The 16840-nt window shown below is 48.9% G+C and overlaps 1 protein-coding gene across 6 annotated transcripts in view; it reads left to right on the forward strand.

Annotated features, from left to right (window-relative positions):
- LOC142576703 (calcium-activated chloride channel regulator 1-like) overlaps positions 1 to 16840 on the forward strand; it is a 388135-nt gene that overhangs the window by 287322 nt on the left and 83973 nt on the right. For 4 of the 6 annotated variants that reach the window (XM_075686951.1, XM_075686954.1, XM_075686955.1 and 1 more), the window contains 2 exons: positions 623 to 913; positions 2388 to 2570. In XM_075686951.1, the coding sequence (XP_075543066.1) occupies positions 623 to 913; positions 2388 to 2570 (474 nt within the window). The remainder of the gene's footprint in view (positions 1 to 622; positions 914 to 2387; positions 2571 to 16840) is intronic. The other 2 variants (XM_075686953.1, XM_075686956.1) reach the window with 1 other exon arrangement.

The following is a 16840-nucleotide window of genomic DNA, read 5'->3' on the forward strand; positions in this document are numbered from 1 at the left end:
GGTGATACGTTAGCAAGATAACTTTTCGAGGCATATCACATAAATAAGAGAGACACGAGTTGTAATAGTGATACGTCTGTTTTTCTGTTTGACGATGAGATGCAACTGTTAAAAACGTCACCGTAATCACTCTAGGCAACGTTGATGCACGCATGCGCATTTGTTCATTCTCCCTGCCCTGCTGTAAGATTAAAATCAGTTGAAGTTGAGCGCTCGATCTGTCGTTTCATACTCTCCCTCCTAAGTCTTTATTTTCATTTTTGGCACCAACAATGTATTCATTACACTAATATTAGTTTGACGTCCTAGGGATGTCCTAAATGGGCGAGCTCGTTCACCTTAAATGCCGTTCATGAATCACTTCTGCTTAAATCATGCGGATAAACTTGACACATCTACTCTGGTAAACGAAAGCTTTATTGAAAGTGTGTTCAAATTATGTTGATGTTGAATTGTTGGATTGTATGTTGAATTATGTTGATTGTTCACTTTAATAAATTGTGCTGTGTAATCATTCCTAAGAATTTTATCACTAAACTGACAAGTAAAGCTGAACTTTTCACATGGCCACCCATTTTACCCCATTAAATTTTGACTGGAGATGCACTGGTGGCGTGTGCAGGCGCTGGAACCCGGCGGGGCTGAAGGTAGTGCCGTGCTACTGATCACCGACGGAGAGGAGAACGAGCCCCCCTTCCTGCGCGACGTGCTGCCACTGCTGTTGCAGAAGAAGGTGACGCTGCACACATTAGCCGTTAAGACTGACGCGCAAGCCTCGCTTCAGAAAGCGGCGCGAGACACGGGCGGACGAGCGTTCACGACAGTCGGCTCCGATGACGTAGTCACGGAAATTGCCGACGCCCTCTCCTCAGTCGCGGTCGAGCAACTCGACGAAAAGGCTCGCCCTGTTACGGTGAGGAACAGGAACGTCGCATTGATTATACGGTTAGGATATGCTTCGAACCGTACAGACAAAGTGCTTTAGGGCACCATATGTTTTTTTTTTTGTTTGCTCAGTGGTGACTACGCTTTCTGTATGATGTTGCACAGCCATAAATTTTCACTCCAAGAAGTTCTCACTTTTTTACAATTGTATGCTTTTGCGGTTCTGATCATTTATCATAGGAAATGGCTCAAACCTAGTGCTTTACCAGCGTGCCCAGGGGGAGTAGGCCGAATGTGTGGTGGACGTCTTTGTTCTTCTAAAATATGAGCCCTAAATAAAAATCGTTCAGTAAGTTCGAAACAGTGAGGACAAGATACAAAAAAACTGGTCGCCGTTATTTCTTAGTATCAGCTCGGGTGCAGGCCGCTGAAGAGTTGCAGCCTGCTGGGCGGCAGCTGTGCTACGGTCGCCGCTCGAACATTTGTATTCTGTTCGCCTCGGAACTGAATACTCTAAACGTCAGCGTCCCGGGCTGCTGAGTGGGCTGAAGCAGAGAAGTGCTTCCGAGGCAGTATGCGTCGTGTAAGCTCTGAAGTACTTTTAGGTGGCGCTAGACGTAATGACGCCAGCAATGTCATATGAGAAGTGACGCGCACGGGTTAGAGCTGATGTTATTTATGTGATTGTTCTAAAAACGCTTCGCTGGCTCGGATACGATAAAGAAAAGAGCATCGAACGGAGAACAGCTATTACAAACTCAGCAGTCACTCGTCTCGCACATTCGGATAAAACGAGGCTGACTTTCATATGTATCGCTCCTTTCTATTTGATCACTCTGTCGCATAAGAGTGCACACACGTACTCAACGTCGTGCATTCATTTGCTTTATACCGCAGCAAACGCAAATTCAGCAAAGCAAATTCAATGCCTTATACTGCAGCAAACGCTAAATCCAGCAATAGAGTTGCAAATAACACATCAAATTGAATTTTTCAAATAACGTACGATAGAAATAAAGGAAAACGTGGTAGCGCTACTCTTCTAAAATATTCCGCATTCACTCTACAGTATAATCATTAGGAATAAGAGCTAGCGCTGAGAGAAAGCGGGGGAACGCCGTGGAGGGCGGAGGTACTGACACGCCCAGTAGCCGCCCCGAGTGTCGGCAAACATGAGCGCGACGGTCATGGTTGCTTGGCCGGATGCTGCTTCACTCTTAGTATCGAGTTTGGCTCACGTGAACAGGAATATTGTATAAGTATAGTAAAAACAAACAAATAAAAGCCAATAAAATGAAATTTAAATAAAAACAAGAATCGCGTTAAAGCATTGTTCACAGAATGTCCAAGTATAAGTGCATTGTGCTGCGTTGCCAAAGGCTGATTTAATCGAGTGCATTTTACGTACTGGAGGCGTGCTTAATATAACACTCTGCGCAAATTCACTGAACCGCCATGTTTGTGACACATGGCCATGCTTCTTTTTTTCTTTTCACGCACAGATATTCAGCGAGTCTGTCAACGTCACGAGATTCGACGTGCCTCTGGATGAAGCGCTCGGTCGCGCTACGAGGTTCGTGAGCTCCTCAGAGCATCTGGAAGTGGTCAGCCCACTGGGCGAGCGCTTCCGGGGCTCGTACGACGCAAGCCTTAAGAGAAGCAAGCTTCTTTTGGACAGCGCTTGGGTGAGGCATCAATTGATATTGCGATTAGGTGACGTCAGAAAGATGGTACAACGTCTGGAATAGAATGCACGCCAAATCCGCGGTTAAGTGTAATTCTGAAAAAAAAAAAAAACGAAGGACACAGGAAGTGAACAGTCAAGCGCCGATTCGCAGCTCAGTTTATTTTTGGATAACAAGGCACGTGCATGCAAGACGATATTCGTGCTCACAAATCTGGGCGCCCTGTGCTGTTTACAGGTGCTTCACTGTGCTCCTCGTCACGCCCGTGTGCCGAGGCGCCTGGTGCCAGGGCCCTTCTGGCTAGCATAAGCTGCGTGCTTCTTCGATCCATACCGCGCCCTTGTGTAGTCACAACATCGTCCGAGGAGTTCAATGGCAGCGCTAAAACTTGCAATCGCTATCAATACTTCGACCTACGTGTGACATTCAACTTTTTTGTTGATGTTGCCATGTTTCTTGTTCATTCTTGCATCGCAGAGATGCCGACAGAGAGCCGGTTTCGGTGTTGCACTAGAAGAGCAAATGCGGCAAAGCATCAGCGAATAATAATCCAATCGAAAAATCTCGATTGATGCATATGCACGATACCCAATGATTTCTTGTTATCGTATAAGAACACAATTGAAACACATATGTTCTCATATAATTGTAGGAGAATATTGGATATGCGGTGTGTGTCATATGAGTTTTTTATAACGAAGCTGTTAATGTGACTAAAAGCGCTCAAATACGTCATATTCGGTTTTTACTGTGATTCACGAAGCTTATACTTTAGTGAAATATCTGCAATATCAGGGTCGATACGCAGGAAAATTATGAAGTGTGTGTGTTGATTGTAGCTTAAACAAAATTAATCAACCATCGTTCTCGGCCCGTTCAGGCGCGTTATGTGAAACGCCTAAAACATTTCCCACTTTTCATGGAGCACCAAAAACGGCGCAAATCTTTTATTTACGGGAAATAGCGGCCACTCTATGGGTGATGTGCACTGAAAGTTTGACGTCTGTATGTTATTTATGTTTATTGAAAGTAATTATGGCAAATATCGTCGAGGGTAAATGTTTATGCTTTGTTCGAGCAATGTAGATTCTTCCTGGTCTCCTCGGCGAAATATATGAGTCACGGCGCTTTAGTATTTCGCTGAAATCGGTTGTATGTTGTAAGTGACAAACGATAAATGTTTAGATTGTGTAGGTTAATTAGAGACTCTGTGGAGGGTTACCTATTGAAGCATACCAGGTGCCACACTTCCATTAACGGCAACGTTTCTCAGAGTCCTGAAATCACGGTACAAGACAAGAAGTTCAAGATACGCGTGAATAGGAGAAATGTTAAGTTTATTGCATGGCGAAACTTTCACATTCTTGGATTATTTAGAAGTGTTCAGCACATTTAATGAACCCTTCTTTCCCTTTTATTAGAGTCGTAATGAGCTTGTAGTTATTTTCATTGATGTCCTCAGTGCCCCACACGGGCGTCTACGTAAGCAGGCGTTTGTTGTGTTGCAGCGCCACGGACCCGAGCACGCGACGGTTCGACCCTACCGCGCTTAACCCTCCGCGGCTTAGTCGTGTCTGTGGGCATCCAGGCACCTTTAAGGCCCCTCGATGGATGCTCACTCACTTGGCCTCGGCTTTACGTAGACGGCATCCCCAGACTATCCCATCCGGGGAAAATCAGTAGCTGCCTTTTCTTGCCCTCCTCTCCAATCTTTGTCTTTCTCTCTCAGTTCCACTTTTCTTGTCTTCTCTCTTCCTAGTACTTCTGATTTTCCAGGCTGCGAGGGTTAACCTTGTGTAGGTAGCGAACCTTGGGTACACCATGCTTGGTTATACTGGCTGAGTACAGCTGGTGCCTGCGATTCCTTCGGGTCCCGTAGCGTCCACTTGTTTGGCTCGGTGGGGTGCGGCTCGCATAGCTGCCAGAAGTTGATAGTTATTTATGGTTTATCGTCCTTCCACCGTCTGCCTGCTTGCCCTCTAATCAAAAGAGGGCTCACTGAAAAATCACTGCAGCTTTTTGGACAGTGAAAACAAACCCTCCCACAATTTCGCGTTATTCAAGTCAGGTCAATTTATTTCAGCACTTACTTTGTAGAAAAAGAGAAGGACGCTAGGACAGGCGTAAAAAGCTGCCAAGCTGCGGCTGGACTGGGCACTTGCCCCGTTACTTGGTAGACATACAGAAGTACATCTGAGTGACTAACAAAATAAAGTAATGAAACATTTCAAATGGTCACGGGAAAAATTAAACAAAAGCGCAAAGCACATGATGCATATAGAATACTCAAAAACGTGTATGGTATTGCTCTGTTATAGTACGCCACTAGATAATGTACCATAAAAACTAGCCAAAGAACAGTAGCCTACAGAAAACGCAAAGCGCACCACAGAAAATTCTTAAGTGCCTTATCACAGAAGCACTAAATATGAGTGTCTACAAGGAAAGCTAATAAAAAAAATCACCGCCCCTTCCAGTCCGTGAAGACAGTCAAAGCGCGAAGCTGTGCTAGTCACAGCGAGTGATACACCATGCAAAGTCAAACTTCGCAAGCAGTCGCTATAGCAAATTTTTTCTTTCACCTCATTTTCGCTTTTGCTTGCTTCGCCTGGTGAGTACGCTTTAGGAGTGTTTTCTTTTTCTTGAAGTTCTCCCAGTCCTTTATTTTTTTTTCGTGCGTGGGGCAAGCCTTACGACGACGAGCCCGTTCACGAGCCAACTCTCGCTGACGCTCGCGTTAGGCAGCTTCTTAATCAGGAGTGCGCACTCCTTGTGGTCTTCCCATAGTTTCAGCAGGGATGGAAAGGGCGGAACAACTAATCCAAAGCTCTTATATTCGGCGCAAGGCCCACCACTGGAGATGCGGGAGCTGCAATCGTTTTGACGATTGGTTAGATTGGTTCGACGATTGACGTTGCTGCCGGCTCCTCTTGCTGGCGCAAGATGCTCCAGCATAACATTTATTTCGTGGCAGGGTGGAATCAATCTTCCACAAATTTGATCCTGATCTAGCTCGATCGCCGAAAATGCATCGTGTGACGTATAAGATTCGCGTATAATATAGAATTCTCACCGAGAGAAAGGGGTCACCCCAAACCCTTTCCCCCTGTTAAGCCCTTCTTTGGCTCTTCCGCCGGGTGGCGTGGCCGCTTTTCAGGGAAGTCTGACAACGGCGACACAGGGAGCGCACAAACAGCTTCGCTGTAAAAAGCACAACATAAATACTTCAATTCGATGTAATAATATCTAATTACACAAGTCAGCGAACAGTCTCTATGTGTTTAAGAGCCTCCAGTGGTTTAGTAAATAAGTTTTCCATTTCTCGCGGGATAAGTTATGTCTGTAGTGTCATTTTCCAGGTTACCTAAAATAGTAACTACGCGTGATTTCAACCTGTTTCTTTTCCATGAAATGTTCTTGAAGAGGGAGTCGGCCAAGTGCTGCTATTTCCGTGTCTAAAAGATATGTCGGATGGCTGTGTCAAGGCACGTAATACAAGAAATATTCTTTCGTATAGCTTAAAACTTTTCTTACATTTTAATAGCAGATTAAAATCACAATAGTTTTAAAGGAAGTACGCCATCTTCTCAACAATAGCTTCTGTATGCGCATCGTGTACTACATTCGCTCCATGACGCAGTGCCTTTTTCTATAGAGTGCACATCTCAATGTTCCTACACGAAAGGTTCCCCATACGAGAATAAAGTAAATAATGTAAGGGGGCAAAGAGATGCTATAAAGCACTGATATAATGTTGCCCCTGTGAACGTTAGGAAGCCTAGATAGCACACCACACGCTAGTGATGGACTGGCACGCACACGCTGTAAATTTATTTATTTATTAAAAATACCTTACAGGCCCGAAGAATGGGCATTGGGTAAGGGGGAAAAATTGACAGAGTATAAAGAGCAAACAATTATACAAAATTATACAATTATACAATGCTTTGTTAATAATAACACAACGAAGAGTCAAGTTTACATAAAGTAAAAATTTCTAAGATAAAAAGAAAAAAAAAGCATACAAGAAGCAACACAGACAAGAAGTCTTTTTTTTAAAGCAAGAAATGATTGTTTATGTCGTGACGGAATTTTTCTTTGTTAGCTTCAACTAACAGGATATCGGGAAGGTCGTTCCACAAGCGGATGACACGTGGAGGCGCAGATGAGTTAAAAGCATCTGTTTTGCCGTAGATGCGCGTGAACGAAAGTAATTATGCAATCTTCGTGAGGTGAATGGAGAAACTTGCAGAGCTATTGGTGATGGCCTTCGTCCGTGAACGTACTTGTGAAACAGCAATATAAGTGCTACATCACGACGAGTGGTCAAAGAAGGAATTGATAGATTGTTTTTAATTTGCGTTATACTTTCGTTCCAGTTGTAATCTTGAGAAATAAATCGAGCGGCTCTATTCAAAACTGATTCTAGCATAGTGGTTAAATAAATGTAATGAGTGGACCATATTGGAGAAGCAAATTCAAGTTTAGGGCGACCAAATGTAAGGTAGGCTAATTTGCGGATATTTGTCGGCGTCTTACGGAGGTTCCGGCGTAAATATCCCAAGGAGCATCTCACCTTAGGTGTTCGGTCAACAACACTCTTAGTATTTTAACCTCACTCCCAATCGCTGTTCTTTCACTCGCTACATACAACCCAAGTGAATGGGCAACTATTTTTCTAAAGGCTTGAATAAAACTGAATTTGTGTTTGTGGTAATATTTTTAATGAATTTTCTATGCTCCCTGTGTGCATTTTAGAAACGTGGGGATTGCTAAGCGAGAGACGTCATGAAGCTTGAAATAATATGCTTGAATCATCGCCAAAAATAACGAACTGTGCACTGTTAGTAACTTTTGCGATATCAGTTATATATATTGTGACGCAGCAGTTGTCACGATGTTTATTCTGCGTCAAAGATGCGGCGAACCGACCACGCCCACAGCACGGATCACACTCGAGAGCCAGCCCCACAAGCGATGATGAACGCCATATGAACCTCACATGATGATGATCGTGTACAGATGACAAAGAATAGCTTATAAATTCTCACACTAATGTCCCCTCGCGCAAGAGCGGCCATCTGGCCGCAATTAAAAGGGGCGGCGAACGCCTCGTGAAAGGCTTCATACGGGAAACGTGGACAACCTCAGCGGTCCGGCAGCGGCCGTCATTTGGAACAATAACTGGTAGCACGCGATAGTTAACCGGAGAAGTCTGCTCCAAGACTTTGTAGGGGCCGATGAACCGAAGCTGAAACTTGTCGCACAAGCCAGGAGTACGAATTGGTGTCGGGAGTAGCACTTCCTCACCAGGGCGGAAGCAGACGACGCGATGAGAGGCGTCGTAATGCTGCTTGCGGTGCTGTGGCCGTGCTTCAGTGTTGATGCGGGCGAGCTTGCGACAACGCAGAATGCGGGACACATATTCTTCACAGGAGCATGGACATTGATGTACAGTTGGCGTGAAGAAAGAGACGTCAAGACAGGAAGAGGGCGACCGAACATAGGCAAGGTAGAATGGCGAGTAACCGGTCGTGCGTTGAACGACGGTACCATATGCAAAAATCACCAATGGCAAAATTTCGTCCCCGTTTCTGTGATCCGGTTCCATGTACATGGCTAGCATGTCCGACAGCGTGCGATGAAATCGCTCAGTGAGGCCGTTGGTTTGCGGATGGTAACTGGAGGTAGTCTTGTGGGCGGTTCCGGAGGCTCTGAGTACTTCGTCTGGTAGTTGCGAGAGGAATGCTTTTCCACGGTCGCTCGGGAGGACGCGAGGAGCACCGTGACGCAGTATTAAGGATTGAAGTATGAATGCAGCAACTTCAGAGGCTGAGGCAGAACTCGCACAAGTTGTTTCGGCGTAGCGTGTCAAGTGATCAACGGCTGTCACAATCCATCGTTTACCGGTGAGAGTTACCGGAAGAGGACCATACAGGTCGATGCCAACGACCTCAAATGGTTGCGACGGACAAGGAAGCGGTTGCAGTTGTCCGCTTGGAGCTGATGTAGGGAGCTTTCGACGCGGACATAGGGTGCAGGAAGCGACATACCTTGCCACACTGGTGGACAATCTAGGCCAGTAGAAGCGACCTTTGAAGCGGTCATATGTTTTCTGGAAACCAAGGAGACCAGCAGTCATGTCTTCGTGAGAAGCCTGCGGGACATGAGCACGTAGAGAGCGTGGCAGGACAGGAACCCAGCGTTGACCGTCAGGGTGATAGACATGACGGTGCAGGACACGGTTGTCAATCTTAAATTGCATCAGGTGTCGACGAAGGCGGCCGTTAGGCGGGCGCGAAGCTCCTTGAAGGTGGTCTATGATGCGCCGACAGTAAGAGTCGGCAAGTTGATGAGATTGGAAGGATTTGTTGTCGTGTGGAGGCATCTCGTCGACAGTGGCCAACAAGAAAGCATGTGAGGAGGGATCGTGTGAAAGCTTGTCACGGATGGTAGCTTTTGGTTCATTGCATGGTGTCGTAGGAAGCGGACAGTGAGACAGCGCGTCTGCATCCTGGTGTTTTTTTCGCACTTGTAGGTAATAGTAAAGTCGTATTCTTGCAGAAGAAGAATCCACCGACCAAGTCGTCCGGACAAGTTATTCAGCGTTAAAAGCCAGCATAATGCATGATGGTCTGTAACGATAGTAAAATGGCGGCCGTGAAGATAAAGTCGAAACTTCTGCACAGACCAAATGATAGCTAGGCATTCCTGCTCTGATATGGTGTAATTCTTTTCGTCGTTTGTCACAACGCGACTTGAGTATGCGACGACCGTCTCACCTAAAGTGTCGTCTCGCTGTTGGAGAATGCCACCAATGCCGTCACCACTAGCATCCGTATGCAGGAGGGTAGGAGCAGCTTCATCAAAATGGCGTAGTACTGGTTCAGATGTGAGAGCACGCTTCAGGTGGGCGAACGCAAGTTCACATTCGGGAGACCACACAAAGGGAGCATTAGAACCCAGTAATTTGTGCAGAGGTGACGCTATTGAGGCGAAGCCTTGTATGAATCGGCGAAAATAGGACGCGAGGCCTAAGAAATTGCGCAAATCTTTGGTGTTTTTGGGACGAGGGCAGTGTTGAACGTCCGAAACCTTGTCAGGATCAGGACTAATGCCATCTTTACTCACAATGTGACCTAGTACCTTGATCGTCTTGCTCGCACAATGGCATTTCTTGGTGTTTAGCTGAAGTCCAGCGTTGGGAAGGCACGTCAGAGCTTCAGCCAGACGTTGTAGGTGCTGAGAGAAGGTTGACGAGAAAACAACAATATCTTCCAGGTAGCACAAGCAAGTCTTCCACTTCAGGCAGCGAAGAACGGTGTCAATCATGCGCTCGAACGTTGCGGGTGCATTAGAGAGGCCTAATGGCATGACATTAAACTCGTAGAGCCCATCTGGTGTTTAAAACGCTGTTTTCTCTTTATCGTCTTCATGCATAGGTATCTGCCAGTAGCCGGAATGCAGATCGATGCTGGAGAAGTACTCGGCAACCTTCAGGGAATCCAAGGGATCGTCTATTCGTGGCATAGGGCATACATCCTTGCGTGTGGTCTTGTTAAGTGCTCGGTAGTCGACACCAAATCGAACAGAGCCGTCTTTTTTTCGAACCAAAACAACGGGGGAAGACCAAGGGCTAGCAGAGGGGCGTATTATGTTCCCTTAAAGCATGTCGATGACGTTCTCGTCAATGACTTTCCTCTCGGCTAGCGATATGCCATATGGTCTACGGCGCACGATGGATGTACCATCTGTCTCTATCCGATGCGTGGTAATCGAAGTCTTTCCCAACGAAGCTGAATGCGCGTCAAACGAAGCTTCATGTTTTTGGAGCAAAGCAAGCAAATTGTTGTGACTGCGAAGGTGTCAGGTCGGAACTGATGGCAGCTGCAAGAGCTGAAGGAGATGCGGCCCGTCCGGTACGAGGAACTTCAGAGGAAGCTGGTTTAACGGAAACAACAGACATAGACTCCGATTCAGCGGCGCAAGCCAATGTAGTGCCTTTAGGGATGAGAATCTTTTCGTATGTCGGGTTTGTAGCGTAGAGAAGTGCAGAGCCATGATCAAACCGAACTAGCCCTGATGCAAAGGCTATCCCTCTATGGAGACAACGTTCAGATGGTAATACGAGCACGTCACCGCTGTCAATGCCATCAGACGTGATGGTAACAATGCTTTGATGGCGAGGAGGTAGCGTGGTATCTTCTGCAGCAAGCAAGTGAAGCGGTGCCTCATCTGCATGAAGTGAATAGGTCGTGTCGGTCATGTGGAGAATGCGCTGCCCGCAGCAGATGGAGGCGGAGGCCGTAGAAAGAAAATCCTATCCCAATATTAGCTGCTGGGCACACGAACTTAGCACTGCAAATTGTACGTAATGCAGAAGTCCATCGATGGAAATGCGAGCAGTGCACGTGGCGATAGGTCGAATGGCGGCCCCTTGAGCAGCGAGCAGCGTAGGTCCATCATAGGGGGTCGTAACTTTCCGATGTCGCGAACACAATTCACGGTGAATAACTGAAACAGTAGCACCAGTGTCTATCAAAGCTTCCACTTGTACACCTTCTACTACAACCGATATCATATTGCACGGACGCGATGAAGGAATTTCTGTCCTGTCGTTCGATGCAGCTTTTTCTCCAAAGCTGCATAATTCAGTTTTCCGGACGACGCTCGGCGAATTGAGAAGCAGGTCTAAGTGGGGACGTACGTAGAGCGGCGAAGGGGTGACGGCGAGCGGTGTCTCGCAGGACGGTATGTCTGAGCCGTCTCGGATGCTACCCGGGTGATGGAGAGCGGCCGCGCGGTGGCCCATAAGGACGGCGTTTTCATGGAAGCTCCCTAGACGTTGGAAAGTAGCTCCAGGCGAAAAGTTATCCCATTCGTATGCGTCATATCCGCGATACTCGTGTTGCTGGTGCTTGCGGCAAGAGCGTGCTATGTGGCCACGACAGCCGCAGTAGTAGCAAATGGGACGAGGAGGACGCCACTGCGGATAGCTGGTTTGGGTAGGTGCGTTGGTAGTCATGGAAGCCATGGGGGCCGGTATTGGTTTTAGAGGCATCGGTGGAACGATGACTGGATTAACTGCGGCTACTTGTGCGTACGTTGGTGGGGCCGTTGGGGTTAGAGGGTCCGTGTACGCTGCACCAGCCATGGACGCCAATTCCTCCTCGATAAGGTCTCGCAGGTTGGTAGCCGAAGCATGAGAAAGCATTGGCCCTGCGGCTAAACCAAGATACTGTAGCTCTTCTCGAATTATTGCGCGTATCATTGCTCGTAACGTAGGTCGTCGGCGGTAGTGTTTGCAGTGGTGTCTGGCTGCAACCGTACTGATTCGAGTTCGACTAGGCGCTGGCAAGTAGTGATGATATCAGCGACGGTAGCGGGGTTTTTGATGGCTAAATCATAGAAAGCAATAGCTCCGATGCCTTTGAGGATGTGGCGAACCCTGTCAGATTCGGTCATGTCCGTGTTCACGCGCCGACAAAGAGCAAGCACATCCTCGATGTACAACGTATAAGATTCCTCGAGTTATTGCTTGCGCGTGTGGAGCGTCTTTTTTGCGAGGGCGGAACGAACAGCCGGTGTGCCGAAGACTTGGTGGAGGTGCTGTTTGAAAGCACCCCAGTTCGTGAAATCAACCTCATGGTTGAAAAACTATGTCTTCGCTACTCCTGTCAGATAAAAGGCGACGTGACGTGTCTTGGACTCACTCGGTCGTAGTCGTCCAGCCAATTCTCGAAGTCTTCACCGCGAATTCCAGCAAACAGATGGGGATCACGCTGGTGCCCACTGACAACCCAATACGGAGAGGCTGGGGTAGCCGAGACCGACATGGTGGAAGTAGAAGTGCCTGTTCACTCGTCCTGCAACATGCTGGCTGACAGCTGGCACAATCGGTGACCCGATCGAAGCTTCAGGAGGTTGAGCGGGGACTCAGAGGACGGAGGACCGACGAGCACACTCCACCACTTGTGACGCATCAGTTGTCACGACGTTTATTCCGCGTCAAAGATGCGGCGAACCGACCACGCCCACAGCACGGATCACACTCGAGAGCCAGCCCTACAAGCGATGATGAAGAAGAACCCCATATGAATCCCACATGATGATCATCATGTAGAGATGACAAAGAATAGCTTATAAATTCCCACAATACGTTAAATTATATCGGTCTTATTATGCTCTCCTGGGAGACTCCTGCAGGAATATATTCTAGAGAAAGAAAAGGTGCTTTTGTGATTGCTACAGCTTGTTCCCCGTGCTTTAAGGACGATTGTAGAAGGGAAAGTGGAAGAGCAAGAAACCCCTATTATTCTAATTCAGCAAATAAGGTTCGATGACTCATTCTATCGAAAGCCTTGGAGAACTCCTCAAGGACGCCTAGTGTTAATTCTTTTTCTTGAATATCTTGTAATATTATTTGTTGCTGCTTTAGTAAAGCGAGTTCTGTGGAGATGCGCCGGCGCAAAACAAACTGTTGCGGTCACATAAGATATCGTTTTTCACAGTACGGCGAGTTCCAATCAGTCGGCCGAAGTGAACCGACGTGTCGTCGGCGCGCTCCGCAACCACAGAGACTACGCGACCTTCATCGACCGCCCTTGACCGCCCTTGCCCGGGCCGCTTTCGCCGGGAGTCGTATGGGAAGCGGCTTTCTCGCCGTTTCCCACCGACCATCTTTTCTTCCCGGGATTTTGTTGCCGCTCCCCGCGCCTCTACAGCTCTGAAGCAGTTCCAACGCGGCTGCCCCTGCCGGGGCCATAGCTGCCTTGGCGTGTTTTCTACACCGTGAACAAAGAGCGCCAAGCGACCAGCTCTTCCGAGGCCCATGTTCTAAACGGGCGTGCAAAGGGCCTTCGACCAATTCAGCGCTCTGCTTCGATGGAGCATTTATCTACCGCAACGTCATTTTCCAACGAGCAGAAGACGCAATCAGCGACGGAGAACGCCGACGCGCGTTCCTCGACAACAAGGAAGACGCCCAAGGTAATTACCGCGGGAGTGGCCGCCGATCCCATCGTCACCGATTTTCCCTCCGAACAGCGAGAGGTGGACACTCCCACCGGGCAAAGGATGGAGGAAGATGCTGGCTCGAACATTTACGACGACAAAACTGACGACGACACAAGTGGCTGTTGGAAGACAGTCATACATAAGCGACGCAACCGTCAAACGCGCGCTAAGACGCAACCCTCCCAGAACATCTTGGACATTCCGGACGCGTCCCGGAATGCTCACGGAGTCACGGAGTCACGGAGGACTTTGTCTCGATAAGTGTACGCGCCCAGAACTCGCCAGTGCTCTATGGAGTGCTGCCGGCTTGACCGCCGAGGCTCGTCAGGACATCATATTCCGACTGCGACCTCAGCAGAACTTGGAAATCATCAGTACACCCCAGTCACACGTAGCCGACGCATTGTACAAGGTGAGTGAGCTGAACCTTCGTCAGCGGGTCTATCCCATCACGACACATTTTGCGGCCCCAGACAACTCATGCATAGGAATTGTTCCTGGCCTTTTGCCCGGTATATCCTCATCCAAGCTAGTGGATAATAATAATATTTGGGGTTTTACGTGCCAAAACCACTTTCTGATTATGAGGCACGCCGTAGTGGAGGACTCCGGAAATTTTGACCACCTGGGGTTCTTTAACGTGCACCTAAATCTAAGCACACGGGTGTTTTCGCATTTCGCCCCCATCGAAATGCAGCCGCCGTGGCCGGGATTCGATCCCCCGACCTCGTGCTCAGCAGCCCAACACCATAGCCACTGAGCAACCACGGCGGGTGTGCTAGTGGATGAGCTTGTGGCTCCTGGAACACAAATACTTCAAATACCTCAAGCACGAATGATGGGTCAAACCAACGTTGCGTTGGTAACATTTGAAGGACTTAAAGTGCCTCGCTACGTGCGTTTCTATGGTGCCGAACTCCGCTGCTACCCCCATCGACCCCGCCAACTGGTTTGCAAAATATGTCACAAGCTCAGCCATTGTGCTGATTACTGTCCTACGCCGCACGTGGTCATTTGCGCGACGTGAGGGACTGACAACCCCACCCCGTCACATCCGTGCACCCCACACTGCAGATTCTGTGATGGCACCCACCCTACAGCGGATCCAAACTGCCCGCGGCGTGCTAGACAGACACTGAACACAGCTTGTGTGCGGAAAGCACTCGAGAAAGAGCAGCGTGGACTCCAACCCTACAGCGACCCGACCACTACCACAGATACGGCGGAGACCCGAACGTCGCGCGCCCCAACGAAGGAGACCAGAAAAGTTCGGTCGGAGACCCGTTCGAGATCTCGTCGCAAGTTCCGGACCCGCTCCAAGTCTCGGTCCCGATCCCGCGAGGCATCGGTGCGCCTCCCAGAAAAGTGCCCTCCTTGCCCATCTTCCCGACAACCCTACAAGAAGGACCTGCAGACCAACGCCCCAGCCAAGGTGACTCTGGTCCCTTCAGGGGTGCAGCGGACCCCGGAGAAGAAAACAGCAATGGAGGCGCCTCGGGAGGTAGGTCGGGCGAAGGGTACCCCACAGCTCGCTTCGCCCCGTAAATCTCTCCCTACCCCTTCCCCTATTACCAATTTGTTACCAAATCCCGATCCTCTAATAGAAATAGCCCGCCTACGTCGTGACATGGAGGCGCGCTGTGAGCGCCTACAAAAACAAATGGACGCGCTGGTGGCAGACATGAGCACTAGTATGCAGGCGGCTCTGGACAGGATAGAACGCCAAATGGATGCCCTTCAAATAGGGATTACGGAGCAAGTGAAATCATGTATAGAGTGCACTTACGTACGCATGCAAGTTCCTGAGCTTAGTGGTAACAAGGAAAGCGCGCTTTCCGACCAAGGCTCTCGGCCGCAACCTTCAAATGTGGGCACCCGGCGCCCGCATCCCTATGCACGACTGCCTGCTTCCTCTCGCGATGATGATGGCGCCGCGTAACGCAGAGCAACTAGTGGTGGGGCAGTGGAATTGTAGGGGATTCTACCAAAAACGAGGTTCCCTACAGCATTATATCGCCATATCCACGAACCCTCCCGATGTCATCCTCTTACAGGAAGTCAATTGCACCCCTTCTTTATCCGGCTACAGCACGTTCTCGGGTGTCTCTCCTCTCGTGGGAGCCTTAGTTTCGAAACATGTTACATGTCGCATGCATACCACTAACATTGACATTCCTCACCAAATATTGGAAATAATTACGCAAGTTAAACGCAGCGAGAGTCTGTTTGTACTCAATGCATACAGTTCCCCCCGTTCGCGAACGCACTGGTTTCCGCAACCTACTAACAGAATTTGGTAGGTTTGGACGGGTTGTGTGGTGGCCGGCGACTTTAACGCTCCGCATACTGCTTGGGGTTACGTTAAATCGCAGGCTAAAGGGACCCGCTTATGGAATGCCATCTGTAACATAAGATACACACTGCTAACCGACACAGAGCACTCCACTCGGATGGGCAACAGCATATCTCGTGAAACCTGCCCTGACCTTACCTTCGTGCACAATACTGGCCCAGTCGTTGCGCACGGTCCTTTAGAGGAGCACCTTGGTAGTGACCACTACATTGTAGCGGCCACCTTGTCATTAGGGGTTGCGCGCAGGCCCGAGCAAATTGTGCGTATAACGGATTGGGCGAAATTCAGGGAACGTCGCCAGAACCCACCTGAGCGCCAAGGGTACGAACGCTGGCTTGACTCTCTAGCACAGGATCTAGAGGCCACTACGAGCACACTGCGCACCACAACCGAGACACCAGACACAGACCCGCATTTACTTCATCTTTGGAACGCCCGCAGAGGGTTGACACGACGATGGAAACGACAACGCCGCAACCGCAAACTTAGGAAACGTATAGATCAAATTACACGGGAATCTCAGGAGTATGCAGAGATCCTTACGAGGAATAACTGGCGAGGATTTTGTGATCGCCTCTCAGGCACATTGAACACAGCAAAACGTGGTCGATTCTTCGCTCACTCGCAGATTCCACCACAACAAAGGGAAAAACATTTCAACAGCTGCACATCCTAATGCACGAGTACAGGGACACTCCTCGACACTCGACACTCCTCAGAGAGCTAGAGAAGCATTTCATACCCACAGGCCCGCCGCCGCAGTACCCTGGCTATCCTTATGTAGGCGAGGCGAACGAATTGCTCGATGCAGAAATCACATCTGACGAGGTGCGGGGGGTCCTACAAGACCTACGCCGCCGCACGGCACCGGGAGCCGACCACATCCGATTCGCCACCCTTC

This window comes from Dermacentor variabilis, chromosome 3, assembly GCF_050947875.1.
Source record: "Dermacentor variabilis isolate Ectoservices chromosome 3, ASM5094787v1, whole genome shotgun sequence".
NCBI classification, from domain to species: Eukaryota; Metazoa; Arthropoda; class Arachnida; order Ixodida; family Ixodidae; genus Dermacentor; species Dermacentor variabilis.